The 17,032-nt window shown below is 53.6% G+C and overlaps 1 protein-coding gene across 4 annotated transcripts in view; it reads left to right on the top strand.

Annotated features, from left to right (window-relative positions):
• The window catches only part of PLXNA2 (plexin A2), a 215,217-nt gene that overhangs the window by 152,647 nt on the left and 45,538 nt on the right, over positions 1–17,032 (top strand). For all 4 annotated transcript variants that reach the window (XM_068419454.1, XM_068419456.1, XM_068419457.1 and 1 more), the window contains 5 exons: positions 5,163–5,263; positions 8,465–8,588; positions 9,649–9,802; positions 10,788–10,884; positions 12,037–12,151. In XM_068419454.1, the coding sequence (XP_068275555.1) occupies positions 5,163–5,263; positions 8,465–8,588; positions 9,649–9,802; positions 10,788–10,884; positions 12,037–12,151 (591 nt within the window). The remainder of the gene's footprint in view (positions 1–5,162; positions 5,264–8,464; positions 8,589–9,648; positions 9,803–10,787; positions 10,885–12,036; positions 12,152–17,032) is intronic.

Below are 17,032 nucleotides of genomic sequence, written 5' to 3' on the forward strand. Positions count from 1 at the left end.
TGTCATTTTAAACTCCTCTGTTTTATCTTAGCCTGCCACAATCCTTTTTAACAACTTAACTGAATTCATGAGTTCTAGGCTAGCAGCTTGGGGGAAGGGGTCTCCGCTGTCTCGCGTGTGGTTTTTATGGGGAGAGAGGAAAAACAGACGGCTGAAGGCAATTGCAAGCAGCAGGCACTGAGCTTTCCCGGGATACACACCACTGAGATTTCCATCTTTCATAACAGATCTGGATGTCTGCGTTTCGGAGCGCGGAGCTCCCTTCTCTGACACAAGGAGCGCGTTGACACCTCCTTTGAAGCCTCCATCATTTCCAAACTAGTGTAAGAAGCTGCTCGGAGCGGGGCCGTGGTTTATAAACGCGCAGGGTGTTTCCAGACAGACGCTGTCGTTCCCTCCCAGGTATCCCCACTGCCAGTCGGTATCACATCGCAGGTGCTCCCAAACACCAAGGTGCTGATGAGGGCTGCAGGGGTGCACAGGGAAGTGTCAACCCCCAGAGCACCCGTGCAAGCTCTGAGCAGCACCCTCTTTGATTTCAAGGTGGAGCAAAAGCTGTGTCGGGGCGGCTGGTACCCGCCAGCACGGGGCTTGTCCCAGTGCTGGTGCCCGGGGAACAAACACCCTGCGGGAGACGGGGCCAGAGGGGTGGCTGTTGGCAGCAGGCAGCAGGAGGGGAGGTTTGTCCTTGTGAATGTTCCCAGCTGGGCATCTCCTCAGATGAAATGAAGTGATTTCTATAAAGTAAATTGGGATCCTCTCTCAGAGGAGGAAACAGCAGAGCCTGAATGCCCCCGCCTGCGCTGTCCAGCGCGATCGGGAAGGAAGCGCCGAGTCCGAGCTGTGACCGGGGTGTCTCATGTCGCAGAGCAGCCCCTTCCCAGCGCCTGATGCTGGGGCTGTCCCCTGTCCCAGCTCTCCTCCCAGCTGGGTCCCCGCGCCCTGGGGCTGGGAAGTGCCCAGGAAACCTTGGCGGGGTCCCCATGGTGCTGCCGGGCATCACCTGCGGTGCGGAGCGGGCAGCGGAGCCGGGCATCCCCTGCGTGGCGAGGCATCTAAGTGTAATTAGAGGCCCAGGGAATCGAACCATTGTGCTGTTAATGGCTCTGGCAACGTTCTGACTAAAACAGTAATTTTAATAAGCGCAGCCCAATTGTAAGTGTTCGTTGAACACCTAATTACATTGGTTATAACTCCAAAATTATTCAGAATTCTATTTTTGCCACTTCCTTGCAAAACAGAGAGGGAAAGAAGCGCACGCTTTGTAATTATTCACCTTAATTAATTTTCTGAGCTGCTGTTAAAACTTTTAAATGGCTGCAGGGAGTGTGCTCTGAGTTACCTGGCAGCAAGGCAAAGCACTGCACGCAGAGGCCGTGCACTGATGCGAGATGAAAGTTTACTGCGTTGGATTGATCCCCACCTGAGCCCGGAGAGTTTGGAAAGCTGCTCCCCTTTTATCCTTATTAATTAGTTCCCCTGAGGCCTGGACTAATCAGTGCTGCGAAGGACAGTGCCGTTGCCTGGGTGGCTGTGGCAGGGTGATCTCGCCGAGCAGCGTGTGCCGCGCGTCAGACAACGGTGCCAACGCTTCAAGAAGCCACTTCTGATGGCAGCAGTGATGTCCCCTGGCAGGGACGCTTGGAGGTGCCACGCGGCCACTCCGGGCACGTCACCCCCTCGTCCTGAAAGATGCAGGGAGGAGAAGCAGCGGGAAGAAGAGTTTGCCAAACTCTGTACAAGCCTCTGAGAAAGTCTGACTTTATTTTCCCCAGCTCTGTCACCCTGACACGGTAACGGCTGGAACTGGTGAGTCCTGCTTGCTCCTTCCCACACTTCTTCATGTCTCCTGCAGCAGCACAAAGTGGAGTTTTTTCATGAATGAAGAATAAAATCTCATTGGAAAGTTCATCAACTTTGGGCCCCTGCTCACTGAGTGATAGATAGCTTTAATTACATTGAACTAGTTGGCATCTCTACTACAGTCCCCAAAGTCATTAAAAATAGATTTTCTGTTTGAACCCCAGCACCCCGGGGGCTCTGCAGGCGCTGGGACGCCCCAGGGGCTCTCTCCAGCCGGGGAGGTCAGAGGCCTGTGCTGGCAGCAGGCATAAGTGGTGGAAATTTTGCTTTGCTTATTTATTTTATGTATTTATCTATTTGGAACTGAATCCTTGCACTTATTTTCTTTGGGGGCTGGCAGAGTTTGAATTTATGTTTTGGAGAGTCTGTATTGGTTTTTTTTGTTGTTTTTTGCTGATGTTATGGGTCACGCAGTCAAGGAAGGCAGTAATGAGACTTTATCATTTAATTATTGAGAAGCAGGTTTGTTTCGTCATGGGTAGAGGGAAGAGAGGTAGCAATTGGGCTGTGGGGAGGAGGGCTCTGCCGTCAGGAGGAAGGAAATGTGACATGATTGAGGTAATCCTGCTCCGGCAAAGTATTTGCATTTAAAAACTAAATACTGAAGACCAAAGCCCTTTCCAAATAAACCGTTCTGGTGTGCACAGAGCTGTCCCAGGGGCTGGTGAGGATGAGAGCGCAAATACAGCTTTCAGTCTTCTGTGTTCATGATAGGTATGGGATAACATATGGATATATCCTATTCTTCATGCTATTTCTCTCGGTTTTCCATTAAAATGGAACATGCTGTTTAGAGGATTGGAATATTTTTGATATTTGGATGGTGGACGGTAAGGATGGTCGATTTTGCGTTAGTACTGGGAGAGCTGGGCAAATACTGCAGAGCCCCCCAACCTTTCTCATGCATGCAAATATTTAAATACCTTCTGTTCATAATCTTTCTGAACTTCTTCATTTAAACATTTACTTGGGTATTGGAGCAATGCGGGTTTTCTGGCATTAATTTTTATGAAGGGTGAATTTCAAAGTCGTGGGCATAAGTATTGGAGAAAAGCAGATGGTCTGTTCTCCCCCAAGGTCTTAGACCTTCCCCCAGCCAGGGGCCACGGGCCGTATCCGAGCAGTTGGGGCTACAGAAGGGCTGACCCAGAAATTGCTCAAAATTTCTGTGTCATTTTTAAAGAATTATCATGTGCAGAAGCCACAGCTTCTGAGCAGAGAAGGAACCTGGATGCCTAACATAATATCATCTGTAACGAACTGTTACTCATATAATTCAAATCCTCCGTTATTTATAGAGCACCGTGAGAGCTTCCAGCTCCTCACAAACACGAAACAAGCCCTGAGCTGCATATAAATCATGGGGATGGATCCTGTCAAGGCTCACGTTGTGGGTAAGAGGTGGGGCATCAGCAATGCCTGGTGATTTCGGGGTGTCCTGACCTCCGGGGTGGGTGAGAGCCATCCCACCAACACGGCTCAACGTGCTGGGCAGATTTTAGGGGAAACCTTGGGGGCTGCACAGGCTGCTTGGTGGGTTTGAGAACCACACGTTTGCTCCTAGGCTCCCACCCAGGAGCAGTGCGATGTCTGCATCTCTGGTCAGCGATGGGAAATTTTGGATCGTTGCTGGTGATGGGGTGGGATGGGCAGGGCAGGGGAGCAGGGCACGTGGTGTCGGCAGCCCCGGGGGGGCTGTGCCTGCTGCCGGGCTGGTGGACTTGCTCCCACGCCACCGTGATGTCTGTGAAGTGCTTTGAGGTCCTCAGAGGTATGAAGCAAAGCGGGTAAAACCGTGTCACGTGCAGCCACCCGAGGCGCAGGACCCCGAGAGGGCACCCCAGCTGCCTTTTGCAGCCAAGAATCAAACCCAAGCCCTTTCTTTACACACCTCCGTGCTGTTCCATCCCCCAGCATTTCCCTTCCCTGTTTCTGAAGCTCTCTGCAGCCATCACAAGCCAAATGCATGCCCGGCATACCTGGCTCTGCCTCTCACACCCCCTCGGTCCCTGCCCCGCTATTCCAGCTCCAGGGCTGCTTTGCTCTTGGCATACCCCGGGCTGAGCCCTGTGCCCATCCCACGGGCTTCATCTCGGCGAAAAAAAAATACCACAGCCCCGCGCATCCCCGCGCGATTTGTGTTGTAGGAAAAGCTGTTAAGTAGGGCCGAGGAAACCAGAACAGCAGCCCTATTGGTGTCGTGTTTGGAGAGGAACTGGGTTCTCACTGTGTCAACAGCACTTGGCGTGAAAGTGGCCGTTGTTTGGCGAGACACTGCTCCTTTCACCCCGCGCGCCCCAGCTGCTGGGCGCCGGGTGCTGTTGTGACGGACGGAGCGAGTGCGATGCCGAGAGTTGTGTTAGTTTTCAGCCAGTTGCCGGCATTGCTCGCAGGGCCCGAGGGGAGCGGCTGTGCTGGGGACAGCAATAATTATTTACAGTATTTGATAGAAGGAATGTAAATACGTTGACGAGGGAGCAGCACCAGCAGGACTAGTGCGGGAGCACCGCGCCGCGGTGTCGGGACGGGAGATGCAAACGTGCCGTGCCCGGAGGTGGCAGGGGATGGGTCAGAAAGGCTAAAGTGGGATTTCTTCCTCGGAGTCAAGCAACGACCCATGGTTAAAGCTTGGTGTCGTTTTGGAGCCTTTGGGGTTTTCAGTGCTGATAAACGGGTCAGGACCCCCCAGCGTCCCGCAGGGCCCTTCCGCGTGTGCGATAGGTGCAAGCGGGGTCGGTGTTCCCTCCTGCGCGTCCCTCTCTCTTCTGCTCTGGCATCTCCTGCCTGGCAGAGGTGGGCAGCCCCGGGGGTTGTGCCTTGGGTGGCCAAGTCCGCACTGGTGCTGGAAGGGCTCAGGGTGGCCAACGAGGAGCAAGTAGTGAAATACCTACGTAGGCTAAATAAGCTGCCAACCTCCAAAGTCCCAATGAATTTTATTCCCTGCCAGCTTTCCTCCCTGAAGAGTTCCCCCCACGGCAAGTGCAAGATGGCAAATGGTGCATCGGGGAGGAGAGGACACAGCTTTCGCCTCGGGGAGGTTGGGAGGTTTCTGGCGAGCTGGCACCGGGCGGCGGCCGGGCTGTGGCTCCGCTGCACCCGTGGCTCGTGGCGTTGGCTGTGCCCAAGGGACGGAGCGGCTTTGTGACTCGGTCCCTGACATTTCCTATTCTTGGCTGACTTCTGTATGGATACTGGAACAAATTCATTTAATTTTCTGGATTGCTGTTGTGTTACTTGACTCAAACTGGTGAAGCAGGAGCTGGAGGAGTGCTGAGCCCGTGCCTTTGCTTCCCTTGCAGGTGTCCCGGGTGCCCGTGGAGTCCTGCGAGCAGTACACGACCTGCGGGGAGTGCCTGAGCTCGGGAGACCCCCACTGCGGCTGGTGCACGCTCCACCACATGTAAGTCCAGCCTTGGCTGTTGTGTTTGAGCTGCTGGTGGCGATGAGAAAAGCAGCTTTTAAAACCACCAAGCGCCTCCCACACAATCTTTGCAAAAGCGAATTAGGTTGAAGTTCCTTAAATCCATTCTTGCCTTCTCTGGACGTCCCCTGCGTTGCAGCACGAACGCCATTGAAAATCCCTGAGCTCCTGTAAAGAGGTAAAGGAAAACAAATCCCTTCTTTAGGAGCGGTGGGTCGCACACAGCGTGGAGAGGGTGCTGTGGGCATGACAGGAAAGCAGAATTTAAACCGGTGGGAACAGAGGCCTCGTGCTTGCCCAAGCTGCGAGCCCCTCCCGACTAACGGGGGATTTTTAACGGCAATAGTAGCCTTGATTATATGAGTGGGACTTTGCTCTCACAGAGGTTACAGCACTGGAACGGAGCAGAGCACCAAGCCCTATTAAATATATCAGGAAGAGAGATTTAAATTCTGCGTGACAAGGTCGGGCGTCTGTGCTGCAGCCACCCCTGCTGGGGCAGAGCAGGCAGCGCGGGGCTGGGGGCTGGCAGCCCCTCGCACACACCGACAGGCACAAAGGGCTGAGGGAGCTCCAGGAAACGCTCTCTGCATTCAGGAGGTGTTTGTGTCCTTCCTTTCTCTCCCCTGCCACGGCAACCATCGCTTCCTAGGGCGGAAGGGGGACCACGAGGCAAAGGCAGATCGGGGAGGAGGGGGAGGCCTCGAGGAGGCTGGAGGAGAGGAATAGCAATCCCTCCGGCCGCGTGCCAGCTCGCAGAGCAACAGTGGGGGCAGAGGCAGAGTTCAGGGACCCGCATGGCAAAGCTTGGCCACGTGCCGGAGCAGCAGGTGCTGGAGAGGGAGCAGGGGACGGCAGCTCCTCCACAAATCCGGCCTGGATTCGGGGCCGTGGGCTCCCCACGGCTCGCTGGGTTGGCAAGGTGTCATTGCCAGGCGTGGGGAGGTGCAGGAGAACCGGGGCAGCCGCAGCCCCGAGCGTCCCGCAGCACTGAAGGGTGGTGATAGGAGTGATGCTCACGGATGAGCTGTGTGTGAGGACTGAACATGAGCTCTGGAAGCAGGAGTGGAGCACGCTGGCAGCGTAGGCTGGCCGGGGGAGCTCCAGCAGTGAACCTGAACCCCAGAGGCAGCCGACCGTGGGCTGGGCACAGGCACCGAAGCAGACCTGTAACTCCTGCCCTGAGAGGTGCCTGGTGAGGTGGTGGCTGTGGGCAGCACATGCCTTGTACCAGGCTTGAGGAATCCTGGACACAGGATGTTTGAGAAGATGCTGGGAACCAGCAGGAAGGGAGAAGTGCTTCTGCAAAACTCCTCTGCTCAGCCGGGGGTCCTCGGAGCAGCGGTGCCATGGCTGGGCAGTCCCTGCCCGGCGCCTCCACGGTGTCCTCCCGGCCGGGGATTTGCTCGTCGTGCGAGTTCCTCCTCTCCATGTGAGAGACGGATCCTCGGCTCCTCCTCCGCTACCAGCAGCACTCTGGGGGAGCGGGCAGAGGCCTCCAGGAGGTTGGTAAAGAGTCTTTTCAGCCCAGAGGGATTTGAAACCTGCAAGACTTCCATATGCTGCTCTCTACAAGTGTGTTATTGTCCACAGACCTATTTATCTCTGTTAGGGCTGTTGCTATAAATGGTATGATAAAAAAGAGCCATTCCGGCAAGTCAATGAGATAAAGGCTCCAGTCAAGAGCTCACTTTAAAGCTATCTTAGAGATTCACTTAAACCTCAATAATTCTTCTTTTGGCAGCATTCATATTTAGCTCCATTATACTCCCAAAAAAAAAGAAAAAAACCCAAGAGGGTGAGGAGAGCAGCAAGAGTGTTTGCTGGGGATCGCACGGGTGGTTTGGAAAGTGGGAACTCCGCTTTTCTTAATCAGAAGCAGACAGCCTCATGGGGAGGATGGAGCCCACGGTTTCAGTGCAGGAAGCCCTGGTTTTGCCGGGTGCTCGTCAGCTGGTCAGAGCTGGGTGAGCTTGGCAAAACTCAGCCTCTGCGTGGGCAGGACGTGTTTCTGCTGCTGCCTCTGTGTGTCTGAGACCGCCCGAGCTCCGCAGGGCACCGGGAAAACAAGTGCTTTGACAGCAGCACCTTGTTAATTCGAGTAACATACACACTCAGGTAACTGCCAGAAGGGAACTGGCCGGTGGCATGTGGGGCTGGTGACGGTGTCTCGGTCCTCTGACCTTTGCGCCACCGTTTGAAATAGGGTCCAAGATCAGCAGTGAGTGAAGTGGTAAAGTTTGCTGATATCTTATTAGGACCATTAACACCAAAAGGCCAACGTGTCGTCTGCGCCCAGGGAGGGGGGTTGGAAGAAAAGGATTTTCCCCAAATGACATAAAATAGAAAGTCACTGAGGGATGCCAGTGCTGTGCTGTGGTCTCTGATACCTGCTTCGAAACACTGATAATTCTTCCTTGGTTTCTTGGTGGGCGCTTCTCTACCTGCTGGAAACAACTTAATTTCACCCCACTCCGAGGACACCCGCAAGAGAAACATAGGGATAAGGAGCCATCCTGGAGCACACGGCGTGCTCGGAGCAGCGCGAGTCACTTCGGCACGTGGAAGGCCTGCATGGGATCCTGGTGGTGGGAACGGGAGCGAGCTGGGAGCCCAAGGCGTGAAAACCAGCCAAAGCCCAGCTGGGAGGTCCCGCTCCTGGCCCCGCCACACTCTTCAGCTCCAGGAGAAGACTATTAATGAACTATGTGTTTTTGTTCTAATTAGAATGGAGGCATCATCTTGTTACTGCCTGTTACTGCTTTACGGTTTAGTTCCTGTGCAGATTGTGAATTTATGGCTCGCAGGGGCCTCGGCCGAGCACCAGCAGAGTGCCCGGCTCACCCCACACCCACCGTTCCCGTTGGCACCTGGGACTTTGCAGCTCCAGGTTATGTCCCAGTGCAGGTGGGACCGGGAATTGCTCCTGAGATACTTGTGGTTTGTCTTTCCTCTGATCACAGAATATTTTTCAGTGCCCTTTGGTCCTAACCTGGAATCTGTTCTGATACCTAGTCCTGGTGCAGAGCATCACCCCTGGTCCTGCTGCAAGCTCCCCCTTTTCCCGGCCACGGCTCTGCCCTCCGGGGTAGCTCGCTCCCGGTCAGCTGTAGCACCTCGTGCTGTTTGCCATCGTCCCCGGGTGCTCGGTGTGCGCTGACGTGTGCTCGTGTGTGGCAGGTGCTCCCCGAGGGACAGCTGCGAGCGAGCGGACGAGCCGCACCGGTTTGCAGGCAGCATCAGCCAGTGCATGAGCGTCACCGTGCAGCCCAGCAGCATCTCCGTGTCCGAGCACAGCCTCCCGGTAGGTGCTGCCAGCAAGTTGGTGAGAGGCATTTCCAGCATATTTCAGCTTCACAGCAAACAGTCCGTTCTCCAGCCTTCCTCCCTGCCCATCGGCACAAATGTTTTCCCATGAAGTCACGCTCGCAGAGGGATCCGAGCCGGGGAGGAAGGGCGGGGGGATGGCAGAAAGAAATTCCCCTTCCCCTTGGGCCTCAGCTCACATTTCTCCTGGTCCGGTTTCATTAGCTGCTGAAAGGAAAGGCTTTGTTTCCCAAAAATCTCATCTGCGAGCTGTGCTCAGGCCTGGCTCTGTGAAGCATCCCAGCTGTTGCTCCCCAAGCCCCCTGGCACCCCGCGGCAGCTGGCCTCGCTGCAGCCCCTGCCCGCTCTGCGTCCGTGGGGCTGTTGGGCAGCCGCTCACCCCCCAGGTGCCGGTTTGCCGTGGGGACGGTCCCCTTCACGCCGGGGTCAGTGGGGACCTGCCACGTGTGCCAGGCAGGGCTGGCTCTCCCGAGTGTGCGGTGGGGTGGTTGCAGCTCCGGGGGTGGTTTGAGCTGCCGTGCGTGCAGAGGGGTGTTGGGGCGGTCACTGCTGCTCCCACGCGTGAGAGGCAACGCGCTGCTGCTGCTGCCACAGGCTCCTGACGTGGGCAGTGGCTTCTGTAGAGCAACCAGGGGGACAAAAAGCTGCCATTGCCACCTCTCCTGAATGGCAGTACCCAAAGGCTCAGTGAGGCGGTTTTGTGTTGGTAAAGAACCTGCATCCTTGGCTTGCTTTTTCCTCCTCCGCTTCCCATGAAAGGGCAGCTGGCCACCTCCTGGGGGTGGACGGGTAATTTAAGGGGGTCGGTACTGAATGGGAAAACAGCAGGTAATGAAAATACAGCGGAACCTCGGGCAGCTCTGCCTGCTGACAGCCTGCTGCCCGTGTGTTGTTTCCTCCTCTCCTCTCCTCGCCCTCTCCTCGCCCTCTCCTCTCCCTCTCCTCTCCCTCTCCTCTCCCTCTCCTCTCCCTCTCCTCTCCCTCTCCTCTCCCTCTCCTCTCCCTCTCCTCTCCTCTCCTCTCCTCTCCCGCTGCAGCTCAGCCTCCTGGTGAGCGATGCCCCGGACCTGGCCGCTGGCGTCACCTGCCTCTTTGGGAACCTGACGGAGGTGCAAGGGCAGGTCTCGGGCAGCCGGGTCGTGTGTGTTTCGCCAGCAGCGAGAGATGTTCCTGCCATACCTGTGGATCAAGGTAAGCAACTGCCTCCTGGACAGCAATACAACGGCCAGCAGAAGGTGCAGTGTAGGTTTGGAAGTACCTGCTGGGTGGAACAGACCCTTTGGGGCTGCTGCTGGAGAAATTCATGCTCCTGTCAAAGACCATCGAACCCAGGGAGCTAAATATTCTTTGTCCTTAAGAAATGCATCTCACCCAGGGTAAGATACACTGGGAGCAGGCAGCACCACGTGCTTGCCCTGTCCCTACACCCTCACTGCGCCACAAGACAGGACAGGAGCCGCCCGTCCCCCCCAGGGTGGCCCATGAGTGGGGCAGGGGCTGGCAGCCTTGCCCTGCCAGTGGATCTGGAAAACAGGAGCCCTCCCCTCGGCCTGCCTCAGCACCCACGAGCAGGTGGATGCAGTTTCTATTTTTCAGTCCTGATCTTTGGGTTGTTTCTTCATTAATGTCACTGCTGTCAGATTTTCTCTTCCCATAACCAAAATGCTACTTGCTTAAAACTCATTTTCTCCTTGGCGTCCTTCCAGGTGTCAACTGTGCTTCCCTGCTGATATCTTTGTATTTCTGAGGCATTATATGGAGCCTGAGACTTGGTGAACGCCGGGGGCCGAGAGCCTCTGTGGTCGCAGGGCTAGTGTGGGCTTACCCGCAGCAGCTCCAGAAGAGTGATCTGCTCTTAATTAACCCAGTGCTGAGGCTCCTGAAGAGCTTCGCTAACGTCCTTGTTTCCACATTGTCTCCTGCTCTAGTCTTCGGGCTGCTTCTCAGAGCAGACTGAATTAGTGTTTTTATACAGGAGACAGAATCCTTTAGAGAACAGGGTGAGATCCCAAACTCGTTTCACCTGTCACCGAAGGCAGCGTTTAGATCCCACGTCTCCAGTGCACTTTGCCATCCAGCCTGCCTTGGTTTGGAGGCATTGCTGGAGACACCCAGCCGGCACTTGGCTTCCTTCGTTGTGCTGGCGGGACTGATGGGCTCTGCTTTGCGTCCCCAGACTGGTTTGGCGTGGTGCTGCAGCTGAAGTCACGGGAGACGGGGAGGACGTTTGTCAGCACGGAGTTCAAGTTCTACAACTGCAGTGCCCACCAGCTGTGAGTGTTCCCTTCCCGGCCCCACGTGGAGCCGACCGCCGGCTAAAATGGGAGAGGGCTGGGAAATGGGTGCTGGGCGCCGGGACCAGCCGGGGGCTGTCCCACCGCTTGGTTCAGCCAGCGGACACGGGTGGTGGAAGGGGAGCCCACCCGGTCCTGCCTCCTCTGACCTTCTCTGCGGGTGTGTGTGGCTTTCGCTGCCTTGTGAGATGCTGAGCCTGGAAAAACCTCAACCTGCTGGTGCCCCCAAGCTGCACGATCCCGCAACTGTGACCTCGGGTGCAGCTTCACAGGCAGCTGGTGAAGGCAGGGCAGGGGGTCCGGGGTGGTGGGCTGCAGGCAATAGGGAGCTCCAGCACATCCCTGAACCGGGCAGCTCACTCCCACGCATCCCTGCCCCGGGCAGTGCCCGCTCCAGGCAGCACCCCAGTCTCTGGAGCCACAGGTTACAATGTGGAGCAGAATCCCATGGGCACAGTGTGTACTTACGCCAGCAGACAGTGGCCCAAACGCTGCCCCGTGGCGCGGAGGGTTGGCTCCGAGGCGGAGGAGGTGGGTATTGCAAATATCAGCAATATATTTGTGCATCCCACTGGCAGGCAGTGAGTGTGGGGTACAAACCAGCCAGGCAGCTCGCAGGCAGCTGGGCCGCCCCGTGCCTGAGCAGGGTCTGTGCTCTTTCAAAAACATTTCATAAACAGTTAATTTCTTCCAACATGAATCAAAAGCACTTGCTGGACTCTTTGCATTCCAAGGCCAAGCAGAAGTGTTACCGTTGACTTGAAGCATTCCTGACTCGTAAAATAACTGATCCAATTTTTGCCAGACTTGCCTTGTTTTCCGCTTTCTAGAAACTAAAAAATCAAGTCTGGTGTCTGTGCAATATTGTGCTTTATTTTACATCAATGCAATGATGTGCGATAAATCCCAGCTTGTATTTTATTACTGGATGAATTGGGAGGCTGTTTAAAGACTGTCTTTTGAGTGCATGTCTTCCAAAACCTGTTTGTAACTTCTGTTGTATCAAAACATGTCTCCAAATAAATTATTTTCCTATGAAGGACCCTGAGCCTGGACTTCTGGCTAGGCCTGTTACGGTATAGACCTCCCAGGGTGACGACCTCCTCCATAACTCGTCCCTTCTCCCCCCAGGTGCCTGTCTTGCGTGAACAGCGCTTTCCGCTGCCACTGGTGCAAGTACCGGAACCTCTGCACCCACGATCCCACCACGTGCTCCTTCCAGGAGGGACGGATCAACGTCTCTGAGGTACTGGGCTGGGGTTTCAGCTCTTTCTTCTTTGCTTTTCTGTGGCACAATCAGCATAACCAATGCTTACGTGAGGTTTTTCAGCTTTGCATGGGTCAGGGCTCCTTTCTTGGCTGGCATCGAAAAGTGCAGATACAGCTTTAAACGAGCGTAGCAAGAAAGTGTCAGTTTAGCAAAAACGCTGTCTCAGCCCGAAGACCAAAGCTGATCCCACCTCTGACACGTGGGTATGCTCAGGTTCAGTAATAACTGTAATTGCTGCGGTGCTTTCCTTCAGGGGTCTCAAAGACTCCTCAAACACCAGCGCATTTCAGCAGCTCCACTTTACATACAAGGCGTGCAGGGCTTTGCCCGATGGCCAGCAACAAGGCAGATGCAGAGCTCTTGGTGGGACTCCTTCAGTGGGTTGTGTTGGTGGGTCTGAAATTTGTGTCAGGAGCTTGACTGTAAACTGATTAAGGGAATTACAGACATGAACAGCCCCAGACTTTGGAGAAGAGGATTGATTCAGGTTCTAGCACTGTGGACCCAGAGCCATCTCTCCTAGCAGTTAATAAAAGGTGTGAGGCTCAAGTCCAAAAATGCTTTTAACAATTGGAAGGAGGCGTAGCCCGTTAACGGCTCTGCCAGATCTTCTGTGTGTCCTGAGGTGGAGGGATCCGTGGAGGGATCCATGAGGAAAGGAGTTTGTAAGCACAAATCCCTGATCAGAGGTACCACTAACCCCTTGGTCTGGGGTTTCTGCACCCGTTGTCTTGTCTGGTACCCACGCTGCTGCCTGCTCCGGGTTCACCAGGTACAGAGCAGATACAGCCTCTGACGCTGGCAGGGTCCTGGTCTTCGCCCTTACTGCCCCTACACGTCGCTTTGCAGCACCTGAAATGGGTGCGGGTCCTAAAGCTGCAAGGAAAAAGGAGGTTTTAAAAAAAAAAAAATCCTGAGTGTCTTGGAAAGTAGGAAAGACAGCAGTGAGGACATACACAAATATTAGAAAAAGAAAGGAGGGTGAGATTAGCCAGCATCAAGACAAACACTTACCAGCAAGTAATAGAGAAAAGCAGGTCAGTAGAGCAGAACACGGAGCCATGAAAAAGAAATGGCTGAAGCTGCCAGGCTGCTGCTAAACCAATAGTAAACTGGAAATTTAAACAACCCGTGGGTCTTCCTGGTTAAAATGCTGCCAGGAGGCACATAGATACGAGGGAAGAAACGTTAATGAGCTGCATGTGTACCCACTGCCGTGGGAATCTGGAAGAGCCAAGGGCTGGACAGTGTGACTGGGAGCAGGCAAGCAGAGGGGCTCACCCAGCACCGCCCAGAGCTGCCCCGTTCGGCAGAGAGTACAGATGCTCAAGGAGAACCCTGGGGACAACGCAAAAGCTTTCTCAGTCCAGTTGAAAGCCAAGAAACTTCTTTTCAAGATAAGAGAAAGCGAAAACCTTTGCTTTTCCTTCTTTTGAGGGCTGTGGAAGTTTTTCTGCTTCGCGCTCAAAGCATCACTGTCTTCCCAGGCTTTACAATTGTCGTTCTCAGTTTTATAGGTCTTCAACCCCATGATCTCAGAAGTGTTTGACAAGTCTCTGGTAAAGTAGGACAATCCCATTATCTCCATTTTTCTCCTGGGAATGCACAGGACTTGCCTGAGGTCACTCAGAGGGAGCGAGTGGAGGAGTTGGTGTCTCTGCCGGTTCCTGCTGGGATCACAGGACTGTCGCATCTCCAAAGAACTTCCTCTGTTGTCTTCATCCTGGAGAGGTTGTTTCTTACCAGGGGATGTTATGTGGTATCTAAAACCTTCCTGGGGATTGCTTTTGATAAGGGCTGATGATAACGATCCAGATGCTCCACTGTTCATGGTGACTTCTGAACACACAGGCAAAGCCAATCACCAAAACCTCATTTGTTTGCTTATTTAAGGCAAATGAATTGCCAGTTGCGTGCGCAGTGTGGTGCTAACGCCTTTATTACGGGCGTTTCACTCCGGCTAACACAAGGCATGAAATAAATGCCTCATCGTTGCCTCTCTTAAAACAATTCAGATCACAATGTTCTCAATGTGTCAAGGCCTGATGTGTTAGCAAAATGTTTGTGCTCACCAGCATCGCTCCCTTCCTCGCGGGGTCGGTGGTGGTTGGAGCCGGCGCGGTGATAACCATGGCAGTGCCTCCGCCGTGGAGGGACCCGCGCCGGCGCCTGCTGCCCTACTTTCAGTCCCATGTGCCTCTTCTCACGTACCATTTGCACACGTGTTCACACAGGGTTGGAAATTTCCTCGTGCTTTTATATTTAATTTAAGAGAAAAATATCTTGAATATTCCCTTTTACTCCTGGCCCATCAGAATTTGTGTCCCGGTGGGATCCGATGTGTAACAAGCTCCCTTTGATGCTCTGAGTCGTCGTCTGTCTTGAGAAGGGAAAAGAGCTCAAAGCCTCAGCCACGTTACGAGGCTATGGGGGAAAGAAAGCCTTTATTCATGAGCTCCTTGCACTCTCCTGGCTATATTGACCGAGTTTGGAGTTGTTGGTTGATAAATCCAGAACCCTTCACAGCCCTTAAAGCAGAGATGTCTTCCAGGACAGAGGTGGCTGTTCTTGCTATCCTCATCTGGTGGGAAGTTTCTGACGGGGGGTAAGCCCATTTTGAGTCCTCTATTTCCAGGTGGCCACTTCTCTAGGAGTTAATAATTGGATAAGCAACTCTCTTTTCTCAGCCTCGCCATTAATTTACCTCTGTGTAGCAGAGGGGAGGGCAGGCGAGAAACAGGCTCTCCAGCCTCCCATGTTTTGCGTGGCCATAAATATCACAGTGCTCCGTAAATTAATGGCGAGGACCCGGGTTACAGCACGCGCGGACAGCACAGAGCTCAAGACAAAAGGGCCTCGGGTAGGAATTTACCAGTGAGAAACATCTCGCTTCAGTTACCTTTCCTTTCTTGTTTGGTTTCCAAGGAGCAAGGTCTGCTCTCCTTTCCAGTCGCATAAATGAAGAGTAATGTGTTTCCATGAGTGATGGGGACCGTAATTTATATCATTGGGAACACAACTGTGAGCCAGGGGTTTGCATTCGTGTGCCAGATTCGTTTGTTTATAACTTTAAAAACTGTGTAGCAAGTTAACATTTGTGGAGGTTTGGGGTTTTTTAAGATGAAAAGTACAAAAATATTATATTTTCTTCCATTTGGGCTAAATCCCACAGTCAAAAGAAATGCCTGCCATTTCTAGGCAACTTTTTCCAAATAAGAGCAAGAAGATTTGACCTACTAAAACTGCTCTGTTAAACACAAATAATAACCATGGGTGCTCTGTTCTACTCCAGAGACAGACGCGTATCGCGGGTCTTTAAGGTATTTATAGACCCTGGAATCTTTGAGGCTAAAAAGTGTTGGAGAAGCATAAAATCTCTTTGTAATTGTGTGCAGTGATACTTCATACGCAGAATATTCCCTGGGAGTCTGTGCCACTCACGCGTCGGAGTCTTGTCTTCCTCCAGCAGATCTGGTTTGTGTTTATTCTGGTGTGCAGAAGTCAAGGAGGATAATGAGAGGATTCAGCGTGTTTGTTTAGCGAGCGGAGGCAATAATGGCCTTTCTAACTCACTGCAGGATTTGCTTCTCATGAATTAAAAAACAAAGTAAACTGATTACGGAACAAATTGTATATTCCACTGGCTGCAGCCTCCCTTTTATTGTGTGTTTTCTGGATGCTCAGCTCTGCCTGGCAGCATCGAGCACCCAGACCTGAGCCCTACAAACCAGGGGGGGTCTCGTTATTTACCACCACGAGGGGACCTTTGGCACAGCCACGCAGCTCCCATCCCAGCAGGAGCACTGGTGCTGCCAGCCGCTTCCCAGGTCACCATGGAAGTCCTGTAAAGGGAATAAGCATTGCTAAAAATGACAGTACACCCCCAACAAAAGAATTGATGTTAGCGCTGGCTTTGAGATCAAGTAGCACGTAGAAGAGGTGGTGAATGGACAAACCAACCTACCAGGCGTGCTTTCATGTGGCATCACACCCCTTCAGTGCTGTGTGTGCAGCGTGGGACTGCGGTGCTCCTGTAGCAGCACCAACGGGAGACCCCCAACCCACGTGAGACCCCCACCCACGCACATGCTGTCTGTGTGCGGGGACGCGGGTGGACGTCACTGCGGCAGCAACTGAAAAAACAAACAAAAAGAAGACCTGGAAGCTGAACAACGAGCCTGGATGGGAAATGGCACAGAGAGGGAGGAGAGGGCCTCCAGCCTCATCCGAGCGAGCCCCGGACCCCCCGCAAGCCCCGGCGGCTTTTGTGGCTTCACTCGCTCATCTGGTAAATTCAGCAGCAACCGCCAGCAGCAACGTGGCTCCCCAGGAGCGCCCTGGGCTTCGCTAGCGTGGCGTCTTCCTCCATACCCCCCACCCCAAAGTGTGTGGCCCCTCATTAGTGTGATCACTGTCGCTGTCAGCCAGCGCAGAGGGGCTGCCTTCCTCGGTGTTTCCCCAAGCAGCATGCACTCACAGGCTCCATGCCTTTTTTTTTTCACCAGAATCCCAATGTGACATTTTTCTCCCACTGAAACCAACGGAAAAAAATGTATTATGTCCTACTCATCTCTAATGACGGCAGAACAATTTTTCCTACCAGCATTTTCAGCACTACAGAGCAGATTTGAAGCTGTAAGTCCTCTCCTGTGTCTCTAAAGGAAGAAGCATTTCTTTAACAGTCGTCTCACGAGTGGCAGTGGCCAGGAAGGATAATGGTCCGTAACATATTCATTATTTTCAGGACTGTGCATTGAGGTTCTCGCACCAGTGATGTCGCTGGAGACTTTTTGTTTTTAATCACAATGTGATAAAAGATTCTATGGTTCCAGGACGCCTTTCCTTCCAAACAGGGGT

This window comes from Nyctibius grandis, chromosome 27 (genome assembly GCF_013368605.1).
Source record: "Nyctibius grandis isolate bNycGra1 chromosome 27, bNycGra1.pri, whole genome shotgun sequence".
Classification (NCBI taxonomy): Eukaryota; Metazoa; Chordata; class Aves; order Nyctibiiformes; family Nyctibiidae; genus Nyctibius; species Nyctibius grandis.